The sequence below is a fragment of the Manduca sexta genome, chromosome 23 (assembly GCF_014839805.1).
Source record: "Manduca sexta isolate Smith_Timp_Sample1 chromosome 23, JHU_Msex_v1.0, whole genome shotgun sequence".
NCBI lineage: Eukaryota > Metazoa > Arthropoda > Insecta > Lepidoptera > Sphingidae > Manduca > Manduca sexta.
This window is the reverse complement of record NC_051137.1, coordinates 8967420-8991211: the sequence shown is the minus strand read 5'-3', so window position 1 is coordinate 8991211 and position 23792 is coordinate 8967420. Positions and strand designations below refer to the sequence as shown.

Below are 23792 nucleotides of genomic sequence, written 5' to 3'. Positions count from 1 at the left end.
TTGACGTTCAATTTAAACTGTGAGGCACGTTGTGCCCGAGGCTGTGTCGGCCATTAGGCGCTTCGCAGGACACGCGCTGCTTCCCGCCTTATCTCATGCGTTCAGACAACCAGTGGCCCATGTCCGTATATCGATTGCAACGATTTTGGACATTGAAGACAATTAAATTATCAGGTATTTTAATCTCTAACGTCTGAGTACCAAGCGCAAATCATAGCAATATTCTTCCATCTGCCTCTATCTTACTTCAATCTAGAATGTACACAAACATGTTACAGGCACCGGTTGTAAGCATGTTGTAATAATGATTTAATTTACGAATCTACAGCCGGCTGCTTACCTGGTCTCAACTTCCTCTAGGAAAAAAGACCAATGAATAACTTTTTATTTAAAATTGGGTGGGTTGGATGATCATGCTATGTATGTACTATTTATGGGCAGCCGTAATGGTTATTACTTAATATCAGACGAGTGACAGGCTTCTCTCATCATTTAATTGCGTAAAATATTGTACAAATACTCCACTGTGCTTTGCTGTATCTTTGCCGTTGTCTATAAGAAAAACGATTAGGATGAAATCAGACAGATTATATCAAGCTGATTCCATCAGTGTAGGTATCTTTTTGTTTACTTTTAGTACGGGGTACTAAAGAAAAATGTCGAAAACATCCTACGCCATGCTCGAGTTAAGAAACGGTATCACAACAATACTTCTTCAAATTAAGTAAATACTTCACTGACGAAATGAGAGCAGTCGTAATATGAGTCGTAATAGCTAAGTCGAGTGGACGAAAGGTTAAGTGTCATTGATACTTTTGATACCACTTCGTTCATTAATTATCGTATAAGAATAACACCCACACACATGTCAAAAACCAGATACATTGTCCTATTCTAATTTATCTAAAAAGAGCTACTAAATAATTGACTATAGCATAATACCTATGTATTATGAGCAATTTGTTGACAAAAATAAAAGTATAATGAACTTTGTAAGCATAAATAAAATAATACTTTTATTTTTTTTTGTAATTCCTACTAGTTATATATAATATTGCTTTATAGCAGTACATAGAAATGTACCTACATCTGAGTGACGAAACTCACAAATCCCCCGCCTGATGCTTTCGAATAACAGGGCACTATTTTTGTAGGGAACTAGCTTTTGCTCGCGGATTCGCGCACCGCTAAACGCTTTCCCGCTACAAAAGTCCCTACACCTGCACCATGTATTGTGTGCACCTGCACTACAAAAAATTAAAAAAAGTCCATTATTTCCCACGGTAGGAAATTACAAGGATAAAAAAGCCTATGTATTATGCAGGGCAATGGGCATGGTCTACCCATGTGTCTAATTTCATCCAAATCTGTTCAGCTGTTTACTTCTAACAAATATACAAACATCCAATAATTTTCAGAAACGTTCGCATTTATAATGTTTGTAGGATCAGAAGTAAGAAGTATGAAGAACATAGGCTGGAAAACGAGCGGGTCAGTTACTTGTTATTTTAGAATCCCACACTACAGCATGGCTGTCATTGCCAAAAGAAAATTACTGTAATGAAATCACAAACGGCACAAACTAATTTACCTTTTGCTTGTCTGTTTTCGTCTTCGCTGTCAGACCTAAATATAATAATCATGATACAAGAACTTGGCAATGCAAACCTATAATAATTTGGCTAAAAATGAATATGGAAAAAGGCGAAACTATGATATTGGTTACCCAAAAGAAAGTATCAAAGTCGATAACGAGGGTACACAATATGTTTTGGAACATTCATTTCACAGTTTAAACCTCAAAAACCTTTAATCTTTAGATTTTAGGTGCATGAATGATTTATTTTTGTAAATATTTACGCATTACGCATTCACTTAACATTAATACTGTAAGTCTGAAAAATAATATAAAAAGCAACAATGTAGTGTTCAACATGGTTCATATTAGTTATTTTGAAATAAACTAGCTTTATAACCTTGATAGTTGTAGCAAAGCAAGTTTTTGCGAAATACAAAATACCACAAAACAAAAAAAATATTTTTATTATAACTTGACGTTTGATATAATACTTACTATTTGTGATTTCTATAGCGTCTATACTAGTAAAATACCAGCATTTATCATGATGAATAAATGACGTTCGCTAACAATATTACTCTTTATACATTTCATCATAGCTGAAAACACACAACAGGATTACTGCTTTGTGTACTCACAATAGCACTTATTATGGCACCTTGCAACGAACGTGTGAATACTTTCTAAACATTTGACATAACTGTGACCTTGCTTGTTTATTTGAGTGCTACTTGTACATATGCGATTATTGGGATATGCCGATGACCGATACCTTGACACTCGGGTCATACATGTACATTTGATTTCACATTATTCTGCTTATATGGGTATATACATCGGTTATAACTCGTGGATATATTACTCGGTACTTTAAATTAAAACGCAACGACATTATGAATTTTTAGATTTTAGATGAAACGAATAATCCTAATATTTTGTAATAAGACGTTCAAAGTTGATGAAATTATCTCCCTACGATACTGGTACTACTTATTTTACAGTGTATAATATTACAAACCGTAAATTCCTCATCATGGCAATCTATTTTCTTGGGTAAAAAGAAATTTAACGCCAAGATATGACATAAAGACTGCTGTTTTTTCACAACACGAAAAATTTCCTTTAGAAACTGCGGAGAGTTAAAAGCTCCCGCTCGCTGACTTGAGAGATATCCTCATCGCGCGTATACGCTGCATCATATTAGACAATTTTGCAGCTCTACCATACATCTCAGTACACATAGATTAATCTCATCTAGAGAGGCCAGAATTTAAGTGTCTATGTTTTGGCCTCCAGATATATTTGAAGTTTTCATTTAAAATAGATTTCATTAATGGATAATTCATGGATTCCTATTAATTAGGCACCTACATCACTACTGCATAACTTATAGTCGCATGTAAATGAGATTAGAGTCCTGATCGGAGCAAGGTTACGGCCTCCAAGTTCCTCAGTCCTTGGAGTTTCAATTTCCATTTCAATAATAGACTTTTTATTATTTTCCTTATATTTTATTGGTACAACAATTAATAAATAAAGATCTAGTGAATTGTACTTGGACTAATTATATGAACGAACTTGTAGAATACAATTGAATAAATAAGGCGGTGGAAGTTAGGACGGTGCAAATTGGGATAGACGTATGATCGGCAATAAACTTATGCAAACTAACGGATGGATGAATTAAATAGGTATCAATTTGCGTTACAAGCTAATTAATTTATTTTCAATTTATAATAATATTCTGCTCCTTATACAATCTACAGTCTATAATATAAAAATAAGTCGGGTTTTCCTTCCTGATGCAATAACTCCAGAACGCACGAACCGATTTCCACGGTTTTGCATTCGTTGGAAAGGTCTCGGACTCCGTGAGGTTTATAGCAAAGAAAATTCAGGAAAAATTTCAAGAGAAAAGCAGGAAACAGGGAAAATCATTTTTCACATACAGCGCCATCTCTAATACATAGCATGTACTACAACGGCGCCAGTACGTAGTGTGTGAGTATCCCTCACGAAAATAAGTACGTTTCATTTTAAGTAGATGGCGCCGGTGCGTGATACATTGTTAAACAGCTACTCATTGTACTCTGCTCAGTTAATTTTTGTGTTGGATAGCCCTTTGTTCGTGGAGTGCTATAGGCTATATATCATCACGCTATGACCAATAGGAGCGGAGCAGTAACGGCTAATCTCAGGACCTACCGCTTTGAACTGAAAAAATCTTTTTGTGTCGGATAGCCCTTTGTTTGTGGAGTGCTATAGGCTATATATCATCACGCTATGACCAATAGGAGCCGAGCAGTAATGAAATGTTGCAAAAACGGGGAAAATTTATTAGTTTTGAGAGCTTCCGTTGCGTGTGCTGCGTAAACGGTTAAAGTTATGCAACAATGATGTATGACGGGATCGTTCCTCATAAAAGTTCTACAAAAATATAGTATAAAACAATGTCCCCCGCTGCATCTGTCTGCCTGAACGTGTTAAACTCAAAAACTACTCAACATATTAAGATGAAATTTGGTATGGAGACAGTTTGAGACCCTGGGAAGAACATAGACTCCCGGGAAAATATATAGCGTGACTTTTATAACGGAAAACTTTAGCCCGAAAAACTTTATAACGCGGGCGGAGCCGCGGGCAAAGGCTAGTTATATTATAGAACTAGTGTTTTAGTGAGAGTGAAGTTTGAGTAAATGCGTCAATAGTTGCCGTCAGATCGCGTGACGTGTGAGGTGTCGCAGAGGGATGCCCTGTCGCGGGCGCAGTGTGCACGCAGCGCGAGCACTTGTAACCGGGTGGGACAGCGCAACTCGCTCCACCGCATCGTGTCGCCGCTATCGCTTTCACGTCGTGGTTATCGCCCCAATGATAATCTGCATAGTGCGAACCGTTATTGAAAGCCACGGTACTAGTTTGTGCGTGAAGGCTACAATAGCGGCACTTTAATCTGATATTTATTGACCGAGAGATCGAATGAGACTGTACTGAGAGGTGACCTAAATTTGAAAGTTAATAATATTTATATATACTTAACGCAGAATAAATGTTGGTCTCTGTTACCTAGCTAGTATCTTTGCTGAAACAGCATTCATAATACAAAAGTTGTTCAATAAAAATGCAAACTTACGAGTTGAATCAATTCAATTAAATTTTACAACTTGATGTCGAAAAAATAAATATTTAATTTTGAGATACACACTTCATGAAATTTAAAAAGAGTTAAACATTGGAAGGGGCGTGGACTGATGGCAGGCGCAGGACGCGCGCGCGCCTCCTATCAATGATCAATTTTGGTTCCGGCGAGATTATCTTTTGATCGGAGCAATTTCTCTTCGGTCTTGTTCTTGATAAAATCGAGAGAACAACGGTTTGCATCGTTCTGCATAATTATAATCTCAGAATTTTATTCACGAATTTTTTGTATTAATGTTTTCCGCAATGGATTTTTTAAAATAAATTAGTAATACAATAATTAGTGCTAGCTCGCCCAAAATTAATGTAACGTCACCAAACCTAATTCAATAGGAAAAATGTATACATTTACAATACTAAGAAAGTAGTATCAAACATATGTATTGTCTTAAGATTAAATATAAAAATAATAAATAGTAAGCACACCCTAACACTACATTATAATTTTGTTATACACCCAGGTTCCCAAGGGAATAGCCGAATATGCTATCAGTACACTCACGATTCGAAGAGTTCACTTCCGCTCTATGATAGTGTCACAAGACAGAACCAAAGACCTTTGAAAATATCGGAGACAATATTTCCAGTAAACGATAAATAGCTGAGGAATTCAATATATTATAAAATGTTATAAACATTAAATAAAATTTAATTCAAGGAATTATTACCCATTAAATATAAGAAGTGTAGCACCGTATTAATTGGAACCAATATCTATCTATGCTGATTAATAAATCTAACCAGTTAACAGTAAAAATGTGAACACGGATATCAATGAAGTAAGTTAGAGAGCGAGGCAATCAGAAACAATTTTCTATTACTATTTCTGGTTGGACATATTCCGACAACAAACACGATCGTCCCGAGAGCCGTGGGAATGCCCCACTCGAGTAACGGACGGACGGACAAATGATGTTGGCCGATCTATTGCCTGTAATTGATGACTACTATTGTTGTCTTTGAAAGAGACTCGAATGTTTGTCTTCGTTCTGTTACCTTCTGTTTGTTTGCTGCTATTATTAATCTCGTGCTTGTTGCCTTAATTTTCGCGGCTGTTAACCATTTTTATAAACGTTGTCCACTCAAAGCAATTCTTTATGTTATACATTAATTCTTCAGCCTACGATTAACGTTCCGTTAGTGCACTTGACATATTAAATGTGTATAACAATTTACTGGGTAAGTATTGTAAATTAGTCGCAATTTATCTTCCCGTCTATCAGCTGTAAATAGCTTTGCATTTCGACCGTTGGTACTAACTACCAACGCGTTTACACGTTTGTGTACAACTTTATCATCGACGTACACGAGAGAGTAACATATTAATGTATAGACTAACAAGAAAACATAGCTCTATTTTAACTGAAGTTATAATACATTCAAAAGTGCAATACGCACGGTACGCAAATGGTGATAAATATAGAAAATAGCGGTGGGCGCTGGCGCCTGCGATTGCTATCAGCGACATGAATCAGCGGCACCGTCGCATCGCCGACCACCCGTGCTCGCCGCCACCGGCCTACGTCCATGCCTAGTGGCTAGCGCCTAGGCACAGGCCAGCCCACTAATATACTTCCACGCATCTAGCCGACACACTCCAAAAACTCAACTTATTACACCACGATAACAAACTCACTGATACAGAATCTATCGATCAAGGACGTGTGAAACAATATCATTTTAGTACTTCAACTTAATTTCGACGTGTTTACGTTAGATGGTTATCCACTCATGTGTAAAATATATTCGTCAGGTAACCCTCAACCCTCATTATCGCAATTGAGAATTGATAACATTAAATAGCGAGGAACATAATTCACAAATGACAGTGTATCTAGTAAAACAACAATGGAGAAAGTCAAATTATAAACAAATACCACAGAATTCTTCAGACATCTTGGAAAATATCTAACTTCATTTTTGTTAAAACCACCTTAACTGAACTCACCGAGTATTGAACACGAGTTCTGCCTACAGATTACTGCAGAATTGTAGGCACTACATGACCCAGATAGCCGAAAACATGTAGGAAGTACGATAAAGATGGTTCCATGGAAACATTAACCACATAAGTTTCAAGCAATTTCTTCACGGACACTCTACATTCTATCTCTATAATGATATTATGTGAACGAATTAGCCTCGTTTTCCGTTCCGAATATATTAGATGTACACCTATAATAATTTTCTAATTGCTTTGCGAAATATCGATAAAATCTGAAGTTCATCAGATTTGAATATTTGCTCCTTATGTACGACAATGTGGTTGCACCACATGTACTTTATATAAAGAACAGCTTTAAATAAAATTCAAAATTCACTATTTTTAATTATTTTATCTTAATAAAAATCCAATACTTATGATTATAAATATAATATATCGAAGGATTTAATACTTAATTGATATAAAATTGAAATTGATTAAAAAATATTTAAAATAATTAAATTAATCGTTACATTTTATTTTGCGATACGATCTGGTTATGCCAAAAGTTATGAGCGCGAAGCCTGCGGCCGTACGCGGGTATTGGTCATTAATTTACCTCTGTAAATATTACCTCCATATTATGCGATTGTTTTACGATTTAATACTCCACACGTCAACCGCTTCCCGATTTTAGAGATCCGTAATTCAAATGTTACTAAACAAATACGTGTAGGTACATATTATAAGGTGTATTAATTTCGGTTTAGAGATAGGTTGATTGCCAGGTTTATAATAGGTATATTTTAGTCCGAACAAAATGTTGTAATTAAGGCCAATAACTATAAATTTTTAAAATGACACCAAGTATCAACTTTTAATACTTTCAATGGAAAAACACGTAAGTAAGTTGGTATCTAGTTTCCATGTCCCTGAATGTAGAATCAAGGGTCTTGAGGGTTGTGGAGTTTAGACTCTACAAGATACTATTTTGCCTATGATGTGCATAATTGACATAAACTTTTCACATACAATTTTATTCAATTTTTATAATGAATACTTATTTCATCGTTTTTCTTATAACATTTTCTTATACAGAACATAACAATACGAAAAAAAATATTTCCGCAATTTTATATGTAGTCTGTTTAAAATTTTCAATTGAAAGCTTTATGTTAAAATACTACACTGATATTTATAGGGAATGTCAAATTTAAGACAATCAATCTAAAAATATGTTTGTCTCAATTACTAGATATAATAAATACTCTGGAAATTAAATAGTATTAATTTAATATACCTACAGAGGTAGGTGAATGATTATGTTAAATGCAACTCCCACGCCTAACAACTTTGAGCTTAATTCGTAGCTTTAGATAGTAATCAGTTAATCAAAAATGTCAATAAAAAAGTATACCTGGGCACTTATAAGTACATAATAGAGCTAGGTAACAAATTTTTGATTACACCCGCCATCCTGATATCAGGATATCGAGGGTATCCTATTTAAAAAAATAATTTAAGACATAATGGACTAAATCTGATAAAATAATTCATAACTGTTACCTACTTACGTAAATTCAATCCGAATAATATCTTTAAATAAAATTCAAACAAGTTTTATAGGTACCTATGTTAAAACCACCATTCAGCCATGTCACTTAGAAATTAACTGAAGAGAAAAAGCCACAATAATACGTATTTTTTTTTTAAATATGTTGTAAAAGAATTCAATAAAATGTATGAACAGAGGACAACAGGTTTAATCTCAAACCATATTAGGAGACGTATTAACCCGGTAATGAGAGACATGCCTACGTATTGTCTGATCACACCATATTATTATCATCGTTCATTGCTTCAGTAACGTAGTATTTTATACAAATAAGAGCCAGCTTTAAAGTTTCACTTTATTTATTGCGAAAAATAAAACCACAATATTAAATTTTAATTGACAAAATTTCTCAGGATTAACTGGACCAACGCGCAACAATAATTCAAGTGAACATGAGCTCTCATCCGATCTTATGAACAATTTATCTGAATATTGCGAACTGTAATTATGGAATTTACATTCGAGAGCGCTGTTACAATTAAACTAGCGGTGTACTCGCAAAATAATAAACAAGATTGCATCAATAATAATCGTTATAATGTTTGGGAATTGCTTTCTGATATGTATCTGTGTTATAAATTTATTGCCATAAATATGCAGATTGTGATGTATTATAATATACCAAGATTTTAATTACTAAGCAGTTGTTTAAACTTTTCAAAAGTTTTATTAACTAATAAATATATTCAATGCTTTATAAGCAGGTAATTACTGTAACTCTACTACTAAAAAATTGTGTACCAATGTACATGCGTAACATGATGCACGACCTATTCGATTTTCTATTGTTAATACTTACATCATTTTAAAAAATCAAGTGTGCCCCAAATATGTACTTGAAAATTTTAAGTTTCAAAAAATATTTTAGTGCTTGTATGCAGTAGCTGCTTCGCGCGTGGCAGTCTCGTGGCCTTCTGCATTCCAATTAAAATTATTTAAATCGAATGACTGGTGCAACCAGAGATCATGAAATCCAAAAATATCTAGACAGGTATTATTTTTCTGCTTCGGTGGCGTAGTTGTATTGAGTAAGGCAGGACTACCGCTTTATGGCTTCGTGTTTGAATCCCGGCTAGTCCAGAGATAAGAAGGCAGAAACAATAATGGCATCGATTCGAAGCTTGGACTTTGGGCTTATATGGCGATAAGCGGGCCAGCCTACATTATGGAAAGGAATCATGCGAAAAGTGAGTGCACTAGATGCACTTCTGCCTACCCCTTCGGAGATGAAAAGACGTGTGTACCATAAAGTAAATTAAGATCCTGTCACATATCTGTTTTGAGAGTAAAAATGGCCGCTTTACTTCTTGGGTTCAAGATGCCGGATAATAACTGTACACAGCTTGTATAGTAGTAGTAGATATTCTGCATAAGAGCTATTATATAAGTGATAATTAATTAGAGACCGATTGTACCAATTTGCATATTTTGGCCATTTTGCATATTTCGCCAGGTTTTGCATAAAATGCTTAAAAACATTAGGTGGTGCATATATTTGCTGTATTAGGCGATATTATAATATATAGAATGCTTACTTTGTAAAATAAAACGCATGTTCCGTAAGAATTGATTTAATTTTTTTCAGTCCCGAACTCCCGACACTCAGATGCGAGGCGGCACAAACTGAGTAGCCAATACTCAAAGAAAGTATAAATCTGGTGTTGAATAACCATTTAAGTTCTTTTCAATACTTGTTTTTGTATATTTTATTTTGATTTTGCATGTTTCATGCATATTTCGGGCTCTTTATGTTGCATGCAATCCGGTCTCTAATGATATTAGTAGGTACCCAGGGTTTTAATTGATAAATAATAAAACATATCACTTCTCGGAATGCGTTTATTATTATAACTTAATAAATTCGATTTTAGTAATTAATAAAAAAATTATATAATTAATACGTGTCAAAAATGTAATAAAGCTGATTTCCAATGACCTTACAAATTGATACTTAAATAAAATCAAACTAGATAAAATAGTTATAAATACATTTAAAAACCTTGCTCTATAATTTTACAAAAGTTATAGTCAGATTACGTTATGAAAAATATTACGGTTGGAAACTGAAATATGTCAAACAAGCCTATATTTTGCCCCACTGCACACGGGCTCTCACGAAATCGACTGTAAAGAAGACAGTCAACCTCCAAACATCGAACGAATCCTCAAAAGGGATGGAACAGAACTCAGACTTCAACATAAGAATAAAAGAAATAACAAGAATCAACACTACAAACTTAAAAAACATTCAGTCTGAGCTTTTTCCCAAAGAAATAAAAGAAAATGAGACAAATCTCAGCAGAAACATAGGTTCGTTAAAGATATTGACGATATATTAAGGTGTAAAGAAAGAAAAATGCAGACTGGTCATTCGATAAAAGATACCCTATACTCATTCCGAAATATTGTGAATTTACAGATAATATTAGTAACACGACACGTGAGAAAAATTACCACGTAGGAGCAAACCATACATTGAGTATTATAAGACAATCTTATTGGATCCCGCAAGGAAAGAGCAAAGATCAAAAAAAAATGAAGAAATGTAAAAGGCGCATTAAACGTAGTGGTGGACCATTCAAACTACTACCTACACCAACGCTCCCTCTTGAAAGGGTTAATTTCAGTAAACCATATACATTTACAGGGATAGATTACCTTGGACCATTTTAGTTAGCACACCAAACAGCCTAAGTAAAAGATGGATTATGTCTATTTACTTGTCTAGCTATTAGAGCCGTATATTTAGAAATGGTACACGATTTGACAGCAGAAGAAGGCTTACTTGCCCTTACAAGAATGATATCGGTTATAGGTGTACCGACACTCATAACGCGTTATATTTCAAATCAATATAGGAAATAGTATCGAAGCCGTGTTGCAATCAGAATCAAAGTAGCATATTTCTATGAAAGATTAGTGGGCTTAGTTAAGCACTGCATGAAGAGGACTTTACAGAAACACTTACTGAAGGATACTCAGTTGATGACAGTGATGAAAGAAATTGAGGCAATATTGAATACTGGACCCTTAACGTCTGTAGACACCGAAATAGAACATGTTCCCACACCAGCAAACTTCCTTACGCCTGGTAGATCCATCACCTTAGTAGATTCGCAGGAAAAAAATCTACTAGAAGGTACAACTACTAAGGCAGACCTAGTATAGAGTTGAAGAAAAGCTAGAATAATTCTAAAAGAATTTAAAGAAATATTTGCAAACCGATGTCTTTCGAGCCTGAAGAAAAGATATTGGAATTCTCACAAAGGACCCAGAATATTATCGAAGGAGGTACCTAAAGTAGGTCAGATCAAAGAAAGTAAAAACCGTGAATGTCGAAAAGTTGGCGAAATAGTTTCTCTTATTAGAGCATCTTATCAGATGTCGGTCAGTAAAGGTAAAGGTGGGAAACTCTTCTTTTACAAGATTAATTACTCACTTATACCCATTGGAAATAGAAGAAACGGACGAAAAGCATGCGCTACCATCAACCGAAAGTCATAAAGGACGTAGATGAAATTACAATCGCAAAAGTACCCATTGCAAAACACAAAAAACACGGGTTAATAAAGAAATACCTTTAACAAATGAAAAAGATGAATCCGCGGAACTTAATGAAACAATTTTCAAGCAATTAACCAATTACCTATCGACAACCTAGAGTCGATAACAAGTGATAACACAGTGACAAATGAAATTAACAATAGTATAGACGAACAGTTAGATATAATAGAATACTGCGTATAGTGAACGTCCAAGCGCTGAAGATCAGAGAATGGACAAAGGAGTTGACAAATCAATATCTCTTTTCTTCCGAGCGGGAGTGTCACGAAAGGTCGCGAAATTACTAAAAACCTAGCAACACCAATAAGAATCATCCATAAATATAGTATACTATATCGTCGTTTTTAATAATTTCGCAACCTTTCGCGACACAAGCATCGGCAATGCTAACAAAACAGGCAAGACGCTACCTACTAACTAGTGGCGTGATTAGACCCTGGAATGCCGATTGCCAGGGCTATTTCGTCTAAATGATGATTCGATGTGTTTACACATGTCGCACGTTGAAAACAAAAGTGGCATTATACGAAATTTGGAGGTATTGAGTTAGAGCGACATTAATTGTCGCTGACGACTGGACACGAACTGGATTAGTGTCAGTTTATGTTTAACGAACAAACACAAAACATAAAACTATGAATAGACACTTGTGACATCTAGTGATACCCTAATTGGCCTATTGCGATTTCAAATGTCGTTCTAACTCAATACCGTCAAATTTCGTATAATGCCACTTTTGTTTTTAACGTGCGATGTGACAAAATCGAATTTTGGGTACAAAGGGTTCAAGTTTTAACGTCATAAAATTATTTTATTTTATGTTTTTTATATGGATCAGTTGTCATTAGGTACGGTATCTAATGATCATGGTAGGGAATATTTTAATCTTACTAATAAATTAATAAGTATGTTTAATATTATGCCAAAATAATAAACGTTCTCAATCTCTAGGAGGCTATTTTTTAAAAGTTTCACTTCTACCGTGTGTCAATTGCATACACACACATTTTTTTAAATCTAGTTTTTAAATAGATAACACTGACGCTATGAGCCTATAGTGTTTTAAAAAAAAATATAGCGAGAAAAGCTAGTCTCACGGGCACAGCCGCGAGTAATACCTAATTACTACTATAGCTACACGTAGATCTTATAATTTTGGCTACCACATTTCACTTTACATCCGTAAAAGTAAAACAATAAATACTACAAATTCTTCATACGTGTCTTTTAAATACTAGACAAAATGCAATTAAATTTATTTGATTTATAATTCAACTATTTAATCGAAAACATCACAGCAAGGAACAGCGCATACCGCGCCTGCAAATTGTGCAATACTGATCACATTATAATCATAATGATAGTGGAGCTACATTTAATTTAAGATGATCTTAAGTTAAATGTACACTGAAACTGACTGATCATCTAGTACGCTTAATATAACAATAAAAAAAAAGCCGCGTGGAGATAAATCGTTGACCCTTAACAAAATCACACGTTATAACTATCTCCATATAACATTTTTGTGAAGTACCTACAACGAGATTATTTGCAATGTTTCGAGCTTCGAAGTACATGGTAGCTCACAGAGTACTGAGTACTTACTTAATTAACCTATTGAAATGCTGAATGTGTCCAATCCTAGATACTAATATTATAAATGTGAACGATTGTGAAGTTGTTTTGTAAGTTTGCTAGAAGTTAACGCATAAACCACTAAATGGAATTGGTTGAATTTGTCACTTAGGATGGCTTGCACGACTTTGTCTCTGTAATCTCACATCTCTCTCCTCACTGTCATCTATTATATCAGCCCTGTCTTATATACTGTCCCACTGTTGGGCATGGGCTTCCTCTACTACTGAGAGGGATTAGGCCTTAGTCCACCATGCTGGCCTAGTGCGGATTGGTAGACTTCACACACCTTCGAAATTCCTAAAGAGAACTTCTCAGGCGTGCAGGATCCTAACGATGTTTTCCTTCACCGTTAAAGCGAGCGATAATTCACAAAGAATACACACATAATTTTTAGAAAAGTCAGAGGTGTGTGCCCTTGGGTTTTGAACCTACGGTTCATCTCGGCATTCCGTTCCACAACCAACTAGGCTATCGCCGGTCTTTAATCATCGCCATCTATAAGGAATTGACAAAAGGCAGACTATGAATTCAATTTATTTAACGTTAATTATATTTATTAAGTCGTTATGCAAGCCAGCCTAAGTGAGTTGTTTTTAAATGTCATCAATTGCCACGTTTCAAAGCTTCCACTATGATGAAAACATCAATCGTTTTTAAGTACCCAAAAACAGAAATGGAGTTTATTTACAAAGGAAGATATCATAAATATGCGGTCGGAATTTTAGTCTAAATCTAAATGGAAAAGTTATAACGAGTAAAATTTTTCATAAATCCTGCATTAATTTAACTATGGGCAATTTTTTTTATAATTAAGGACTTTGATTATGGACACAACATGTAGTGAATTTCTGAGTACTAAATAATAAATACTATGTAGATCACAGGTCAGTTTGACGTTCATCAATTGACAATTTACTAATGGACGGTAGAAGGCCAACATTTTGTATCAGTGCAACTTTTGACTAAAAATTATATTTATTTTAGGGATAATCTTATGACATCATATTTTTTTGTCAACTATGTGTTTAAAAACAACAGCAAATAACGCTATTTTTTATTTTTGGTAATTAAAAAGTAACGGTGTATATTTTTTTTTGTATCACTGTGTTTGTTCAAAAGGCTTTTAAATTTTCTTCTATCATTTAGCTACACTAACTACACTTTGCTAACAATCTTGTGACTATGACTAAGAGATTATGCATGAGATATTAAATTCATTTAGACGAAATGAATTCCATATTACTTATTATCAAATAAAATTTGAGCTTACATACATTGCTAAATCACAGAATAATAAAAAGAAGACAAAAAGAAAATTCTTAAGTAGGTATCGTTCCCCTGTATTCACGTTAGTTTCCGTAGTCTATTAATTGACAAGATAGTCAAATACTAAAACAGCGAACATCATAACTACTAGTGTTCATTAAAAAGGTATAGTGCCACGTGCCATAAGGGCTAAAAATGATTTGTTCTTAATATTTGCGTTCGCACCCTCGTAAACATAATGTAATTTTTAAATCTCGTCTGTTAAAATATGTAAAACATGTTTTGTTTCCTTATGTTCATTGACAATGTGAACGCAATGCTTCGTTTTGCTCTCGCTCGCCTTGGAGCTTCAAACTGTGGGTTCGATCCGGGCGGCGAAATCTACTCTATGCAACTGCCAAGCATACTACGTTAACATAAATAGTTGGTTTTGGGCATTTATGTTGCATAGATTAGGAACATGAGAAAATCATCTAAGGTCAGGCGGTCCTGTTCCGTATACGGAGCGAATTATCCTTTTTAAATTACGGCGTTCGAATTGAGGAATCTTATCCATAAAACTGCTTAACTCCTTAGTTCCTATAAAAACACCTAGATGGCGTAAAACGATAAAAAAAACTTTAGTATAAGCCTGGGCTTTCTCTTGGTGCCGGAATAGCCCCCGAAAAATATTGCACATATTGGCACATAAACAGCAGGCGAGACATTATTTTTAAGATTTTAACCGACATCAAAGAAAGAATATTCTCAATTCGACGTGTATTTTTTATGCTCAAAATGAACTGTCTCCTGCCGATACATTATAATCTTATCACATTAATACATCAAATAATAAGAGATTTCCATGTAATCCACTCATTTAACGGATTGTCCCGTTTATGAAGGGAAAAAGCCTTCTAGTGGCCAAGCTTTAAAATAAAGTTGTATATATGATTCTGAAGATAGCAAAGGGGCCGTTCAAGTATTACGTAACGCATTTGGAGGGGGGGGGGGTCTTGTAAAACGTTACGATGCGTTACAGGCGCGGGAGGTGTAGCTCGAACAATGCATTGTGTAACATCGTTTTTTTTATTTTAAAACAATAACAAGTATTTTAGCGATTTTCCGGTACGTTTCCAAAAAAAAAATATTTAGAGGTACATACATTTTTGAGGCGGGCGGGGGCGTACAGGAAAACGTTACGGCGTGTTACATAAGAGGTGGGGGGGGCCAAAACCTTCAAAAATTGCGTTACGTAATACTTGAACGGCCCCTAATGTGAATAACATATGGAAGTACATATAAACGATTAATAATAATTATTAATTGTGTTAAACCTCGACATAGGTACACCAACAAATTGTGCTTGATATATGAGCTTACTAATGTGAGGTATGCAAAAACTATGCCGGAGCTAGCCCCCCTGACCTTAATATAAATACATATATCGCGATAAGTTGAATAACTTATCGTGACATATGTACTACTAACTACTTACTTAACAAAAGTAACAATTACTCCAAAATAAAACAATTTTAAACAACAGGTACCGTTTCAAGATACTTACACATTTCACAAAACAATAGATTACGATTTATTAAAATTAAAGTTCTTCGTTTAATTTCTTTTTTAAAGAAGCTGAAATAAAATTATTAAAATCAGGACGCTTGCGTACGTGCTCAGCACATTTCTCGACTAATCTCAAAAATTCCTTCACATCGAACGAATAGTTTGTGAATTTCGCATGTGAACCTCCCCCTGGTCCATGGCCCTGAAAAGATATTGTTTAAAATTAAATAGGAAAAAAGGATAATAGAGGACACCTAAAGCGTCCAGAAGTAAGAACAAGTTAGGTATAGGTATCGGCTCATATCTTGAGCGCTCCACAAACTCGAATAGTCGCGCAGGATTACGCACGCGTACAATTACGTACTATTCTTGAATAACGGAACTACCTCGTGGTAATTATTTACCAAATAGCCGTTTGTTGTCATTGTGTTAAGCATGTGACACGCTCTCTGCGCTGGACAAGCTCTAAAAAATATTTTTTTCTCTTTTATGTCAGAGCTCAAGATACGAAGATAATTCTTATGTTATAATGATACACTAATACTAAACCTACGCTATTAATTTCCATCAATACAAGACGGTAATTCTAGATGTTCAAGTTATTAAGAAACATTCTATTATTGTCAACAAGTATCAAATGTGTACCTCATCTTGCTGAACTAATTTAGTTTTGTCTTCCCATGTGACGTATTTTAGTCCTCGAAGTCTAGTGAGATCAGCATAACAATTGGGGTCTTCACAATTGTACCTAAAAAGTAAACATAGTTTTTAGAATTCACCATAAAAAAATCATTAGCCAACCCACCTCACTACTGAAGGTATTGTATGACTGATGTACTAATAGTCACTCATTTTCTTGTAAAGAAAAGGGGTCTTAGCACATTTACGTATCGGCGTTAATAAGACAACGAAGGTAACGCAAGTAATTTATATAGAAAAAATATTGCTACAAAATATTGCTAATAAAAAATACTTACACTTCAAATACTGCCGCCCAATCTGGTAAAAATAATAAATGCGTAAGTCCAGCTCCATGCATACCAACAAACACATCCGTGTTGTGGGTCAACTCTAGTTGCTTTTTGAAAGGCATATTCCTATCATACACAACTTTCTGCACGTAATAACCCTTCTCCTTACTCAGTGCTTCTACTATTTGCTTTTCATTCAGTATTGACCTGTATGTCGTTCCTCTTGAAAGCAATGTTACCCGCACTCTGTCATCTGTTCTAGGATGAAGCTTAATATTTAAGGAATGTGTTATATGTTTTGAAAATGCATGAAATAATCCACTTCTTTCACAGCCATAAATCTGGAAGAATACAAGAATAAATTTATACAAAATTTCATTTTGAAATCAAGTTACTTTTTATATTCATACTAGCTTTTGCCCGCGACTCCGCCCGCGTTACAAAGTTTTTCAGCCTAAAGTTTTCCGTTATAAAAGTAGTAGTTTCCCGGGAGCCTATGTTCTTCCCAGGGTCTCAAACTGTGTCCATACCAAATTTCATCTTGATACATTGGGTAGTTTTTGAGTTTAACACGTTAAGACAGACAGATGCAGCGGGGGACTTTGTTTTATAATATATTTTTTAGAACTTTTTAAGTGGAACAATCCCGTCATACATCATTGTTGCATAACTTTAACCTTTACGCAGCGCAGGCAACGGAAGCTCTCAAAACTAATAATTTTCCCCGTTTTTGAAACATGTTTCATTACTGCTCCGCTCCTATTGGTCATAGCGTGATGATATATAGCCTATAGCACTCCAGGAACACAGGGCTATCCAACACAAAAAGATTTTTTCAGTTCAAACCGGTAGTTCCTGAGATTAGCCATTACTGCTCCGCTCCTATTGGTCATAGCGTGATGATATATGGCTTTGAGCACTCCACAAACAAAGGACTATTCAAGACAAAAAGAATTTTTCAGTTCGAATCGGTAGTTCCTGAGATTAGCCATTACTGCTCCGCTCCTATTAAATATAGCGTGATGATATATAGCTTATAGCACTACACGAACAAAGGGCTATCCAACGCAAAAAGAATTTTTCATTTTGGACCAGTAGTTCCTGAGATTAGCCATTACTGCTCCGCTCCTATTGGGTATAGCGTGATGATAAATAGCCTATAGCACTCCACGAACAAAGGGCTATCCAACGCAAAAAGAATTTTTCAGTTTGGACCGGTAGTTCCTGAGATTAGCGCGTTCAAACAAACAAACAAACAAACTCTTCAGCTTTATATAATAGTATAGATTACTATTTGTAGATTATCAAAATCAGTTTTTTTTTCATTCTTTCTCTATAGGTGTTCCTTATTAAATGTTATTATTATTAAAAATGTATAATTACCAGAGGAGTATTATAATAGAGACCAAATATCATTCGAGGTAGTAAAGGGAACACTACATTTTTGAAACAGACTACTTTCCCTCTGAACTTTTTCAAGTCCCAAATTGGATTTTTTGTAAATGCTTTAAAAGTTTCCTTGAATGCAGAATCATATGAAAATGTCTCCCATACTAAAATATGGTTATCTCTGGAGAAAGTAGATGGATGCGTCGAGTTAACATGCAGAGAGGCATACAAATTGAAGAAGTCACAAAAGTGATGGTACATGTTCACAGCTGAAAAACATAATCACAAACACATATTTACTATTTATTGTCTGAATTATGTGAATTTAGGGTGCATTAAGATTTTGAAAACTTAGAACCTTATTTCAATATTAATTAAATTTTTATAGATAGCGTCTAATAATATAGAACAAAATATACTTACAAGCATCCAATTTCATAATATATGTTGGTTTATCAATAACTACATCACATAAACCATCAGATATAGGCCTCTTATCAGTTTTGACAAAATTCACCATTTCCGGGGACCATGATTGTAATGCACTCATATGTTCTGCTTCCTTAAGAAGTCTTTGTGAAAAAAATTTACAGTAACCACCTGAAAACAAAAAATATTTTTAGTTATTTTACAGTCAAAGCAAAGAGCATTACATGAGTCAAAATTTATGTAAAATATTTAAACTATAGTTTAGTTATAGTGTAATAACAATACCAATGCAATTCACAGTATTTGTTGATTTTGGCCAATTTCGATTTTAATGTAAGTTTATATTTTTATAAACTCAATAAATCTTGCTTTTTTTACAAAAACATTAATAAGTTTTGAATTATCTTAGTAAGAAAGAAATATTTTAAAAACATTATCTTATTTTTGACTTTATTGAGTTGGTACCTATATGTATCAAAGAATAATAGCACAAGTGAGTTTTTTCACTTGTATAAACATAGCTAAAGGCGCCTGACCATCAGCGGTGTGATTTTATTAATCTATTTAGTGTTGTGAGTAAAATTTACATGAACTGAATAGAATTTAAATTCTAAAATTATTTGCATATTACAACAATTGCAGAAATTTATCTGCAAGACAATTTGTATAACTATGTTATGATACCCAGAGTAAAGAATATACACATTTTGATCTTGAATAATTTTAAGACAAAAATTGGTACATTAGTAGGAATATTATTTAAAATCTGAGGTAATTTTAAAACCTTATTTAGAATTACTAAGCATATAAAAAGTTGTTTCTATTAGATAATTATATTAATATTACATTACATCACAGGTCTTACATATTTTCCAAAATTGTTAAAAATACTACATGATAAATGTTTCTGAATTACTAAAGGAACAGTAAAAAAAATAAACAGATAATTACCTATTTGACCAGGACCAAGAATATCCATTTTATATCGTAGATTATCACCCCGCCCTACAAGCCCAGTGAAGTTAAGCATCATATTGCGACCTCGGCAAAACCTGTTGAAATATCCACTAATTAATGTCAGAGAGCAGTAGTTTAGTATTTATAACAATAAACAAGCTGCATTCCTTTAATGTAACCATTTACAAAGGTCCTTCAGAAGATAATATAGCTGGAGTTGAGATGTAGTAGAGTTAACAGATATAAGGAGCCATTGGAATATCAAAACAATTGCCATAAGAAATCTCTCTGTGGAATCACAAAATCAAAGTTGGTTTACATTTGTTATACTATTTTTGCACCTAACAATTTGTTTCATTGTCTTAGTGAAATCCAATACTGAATAAAACATACACACAAACCTTAAATATTTTGAACATTCCAATGAAGTGTCATCTTGATATGAGGCTTGACACATTACCATTAATTCATTGATTTGCTCCTTAATATATCCTGAAATACAGTAATAAAGGTTTATTTTATAACATATAATAATTTAATGATTGTAAGCTGCATATTATATTAACCTATTCTAAATAAGCAACATGTGATTAGCTATTTTTGCCCAAAGTAGTAGTGTACAGTCAACTATATTTTCCATATTACATTGTGAAATTTTAACTACAATGTAGTAGTGTATGAAGCCTAAATATCCACAACATAATCTAAAACATTTCAAACTTACCAAAATCGGCTTGGGTATAAAAAGTATCATATTGAGCTTCCTTCGTTTTAACCCATCCCCTATGATCACCAGGACATATTGGCCTGATGTGGTAAGAATCTTTAATATCGCATTCATTCTCATAGCCCCAGCATGCTTTTGTTTCTGTCAATGTTTTGTATTGGCATTCTGGGTCCAAAATACAAGCTTTTGCAATATTTGGGAATGCATTAAAAACGTATGGAATATGTTCAACCGGTATATTTATGTCTTTTATATCAATCGATTTTGTGAATCGTATAGATACTAAGATAAATAAAAGCCTAAACGATGTCCACATTGTGCTTTTTTTCTAACTTTCTTGTAATATATTCAAGGTTATACAGAATGTCTACGACGTGTTGCAGCTTGGTTGCAACTTGTTTAAGTAAAAAAATGTAGTGTTTATTTTATGCACAACAAAAGTGGAATGTCAGATTGGTTTTTGAAACTTTTTTGAAAGTTACCTAGTCCTTCGCAGCTGTTGCCAGTGCTGCCAATCTTTATTGCCGAACCCGCAAAAAAATGTGCGAGACACTAAGGGTAGATCATGGAGCCACATTAAAATTAACTCAACGGGGCAGACTTATACATATCCGTTTTTAAACGCTTCTGCAGAACGCTCACCAACGACATTTTTCCAGAAAAATCTGAGAAAATTAAAAATTATCCACATTCTCTCACAGAAAATTCAGCATATTATGTATATGGCGCTATACATAGGTACACCATTTTTATGGACTATGGATTCCATTTCTCATTTTTATATAATACGGAAATGACTCAAATCATTTTAATTTCGACATAAAATTTTTATGTTTTTATTTACATGTTCTCTGTCATCTCCGTCCCATATTTTATGTATTCTCGTGTGTCCTCTCTTGGCTTGCCGGCGAGCCCGACAGCCACATGACATTACGCGTGACATTACGCGTGTCAGGGAAAAACAACCTTATTATGTAGTATATAAGGTTATATTTCCGCGACACACGTAAATGTCAATGTCACATTATAATGAGTGAAGGGTTTTGTAAGCAAAATAAATCAACTTTGAAAGAGGTCTAGCTTTTTTGTAACATTGAGTTGGAAAGTAGGCAACACACCTGAATGGTATGAAGTGAATGAACAAATATGAACTACTATGCTAGCCAGCAATAGCTAAATAATGTTACAAAATGTGTATAATATTTTAATAGATTTACGTCTTACTCCCAATAACTATTGCAAAGATCCACTAACAAAAAACATCAGTCACTAAAACCAATATTTCTTGGGCAAAAGAGGATTTAAATGGTTAAATCAACAGATGGCTGTTTTAGTGGTACATCCGCTAAGTTGATGACTATATAAGGTCAGGTGGGGCAAGTGCGCCGACGGGGTAAGTGCACCTGCCCTAAAAAAATCTAAAACTATTGATGTTATACAATTACTGCAATCTTATATCTATGCTACTAACTGAAATACAGTTCCACTAAAAACACAAATGGCTCTGTTCATTTTAATACGATTTATTCGCCATTTTATTTTAAGTGTCATTTAGACCTGTAAACAGAGATGACCTCGTGAAAGATAACATGAAATATTTCAAGATATATAACAAATTTCTGTAAACCAGTAAGGTGAATACATAGTTTAAATCTTTTATTTTAACTTCCTGCCTGAATTTTATTTATATACACTAAAATAAAGGATTTTTTAGCAATGAGAAAAAATTTACCTCAAAATTGTCGAGTAGGGCAAGTGCGCCACAGTTAGTAGTCGTATGGCGCACTTGCCCCTGATCCATATATAACCAACCTTTTTTGAGAATATGTTTTACTAATATGAATTATTATTATTAAAATGTTATACTTAACAGCATAATTTTTTGTACTCAAGGTATTTTGTTTTGAGCCGACTTAAATAAAAGGGCGTATTAGTTAATTCGTCGTATATTTGTTGTTTTAGATGGTTCGTTTTTACAAAAGAAAAACTGAAATACCTTGGTCTAGACCAACTTTACGTGAAGAGGTTGCAAATGTTCGATCAGGCACGTTATCTGGGTATAATGCAGCTAAAACATATCAAATATCATAAAGTCAAATTCTAAGTAATTGAGTTATACCGCATTCAAAATCGTTAATTCCTTCATTTTTGTATGTATTTTTTAGTTTTTAGAAATAAAATGGATATTGTATTGGGGCTACCATTTTTTTATTACCATATATCCGCACACAAAACTCTAATATTAATACCTAAATATAGCAAAAGAAATTGTAAAATGTTTTGAAGCCCTGATTTACAAATATATGGCGCACTTACCCCGAATTTGATTTGACAGCCATAATTTGTTATAATATTGAGTGATTAAAAATTATCCAAGAGCAATGCGAGTAAAACCTATTTCTCTATGGACTAAAATGAGTGTTTTCTTTATAATGTTTCATATTAGCGTTTTTTTGTACACAGGCGCACTTACCCCATTTCCGGAGGCAAGTGCGCCTACTTCCATTTTTTTTACTTTGAGCAATATATTATTAATTTATGGTCCGATTTCCTTGAATGGCTATAGGTTGTTATCACAAAATACCAAATATCCTTAAAATAATAAAATTACATTCTTAAGTCAGCACAAAAAGAAATTATTTTGCATTGAATCCAGCTATGAAAATTTTATGGCGCACTTCCCCCGACTGACCTTAATATGTTGCTTCTCGGATGAAAATGGCGCTCAGGGCTGCACAACACATCGAATATATTTTAACATCTTATCGAACATTTTGGCACATGTAAATGATAATTATCACCTAACAATATAGATTCTGCGGCGACCCGATAGTCGTATAACGTATTGCAATTTGCTACCGTGAGGCGTCAAGGCCATCTGCCTTAAAAAATACTTTTAGAAAATCGGAGAGTATTGTTTTAAATCGTCCACTCTTTTTTTAGGGTCATTTTGTCTTAAAAACCCTTCTGTTGGTGGTTTTCAAATGACT

The 23792-nt window shown here is 34.1% G+C and overlaps 1 protein-coding gene across 1 annotated transcript; it reads right to left on the bottom strand.

Annotated features, from left to right (window-relative positions):
- Positions 1 to 10138: 10138 nt before the first annotated feature.
- On the bottom strand, positions 10139 to 21273 carry LOC115446008 (EGF domain-specific O-linked N-acetylglucosamine transferase). Its single transcript, XM_030172545.2, has 8 exons — positions 20800 to 21273; positions 20477 to 20567; positions 20070 to 20170; positions 19113 to 19289; positions 18684 to 18958; positions 17307 to 17641; positions 16975 to 17077; positions 10139 to 16531 (listed from the first exon to the last, which is right to left on the bottom strand). The coding sequence occupies exons 1-8, from the start codon at positions 21116 to 21118 to the stop codon at positions 16364 to 16366; spliced, it is 1569 nt and encodes a 522-aa protein (XP_030028405.1). The 5' UTR covers positions 21119 to 21273; the 3' UTR covers positions 10139 to 16363.
- Between the last annotated feature and the right edge of the window lie 2519 nt (positions 21274 to 23792).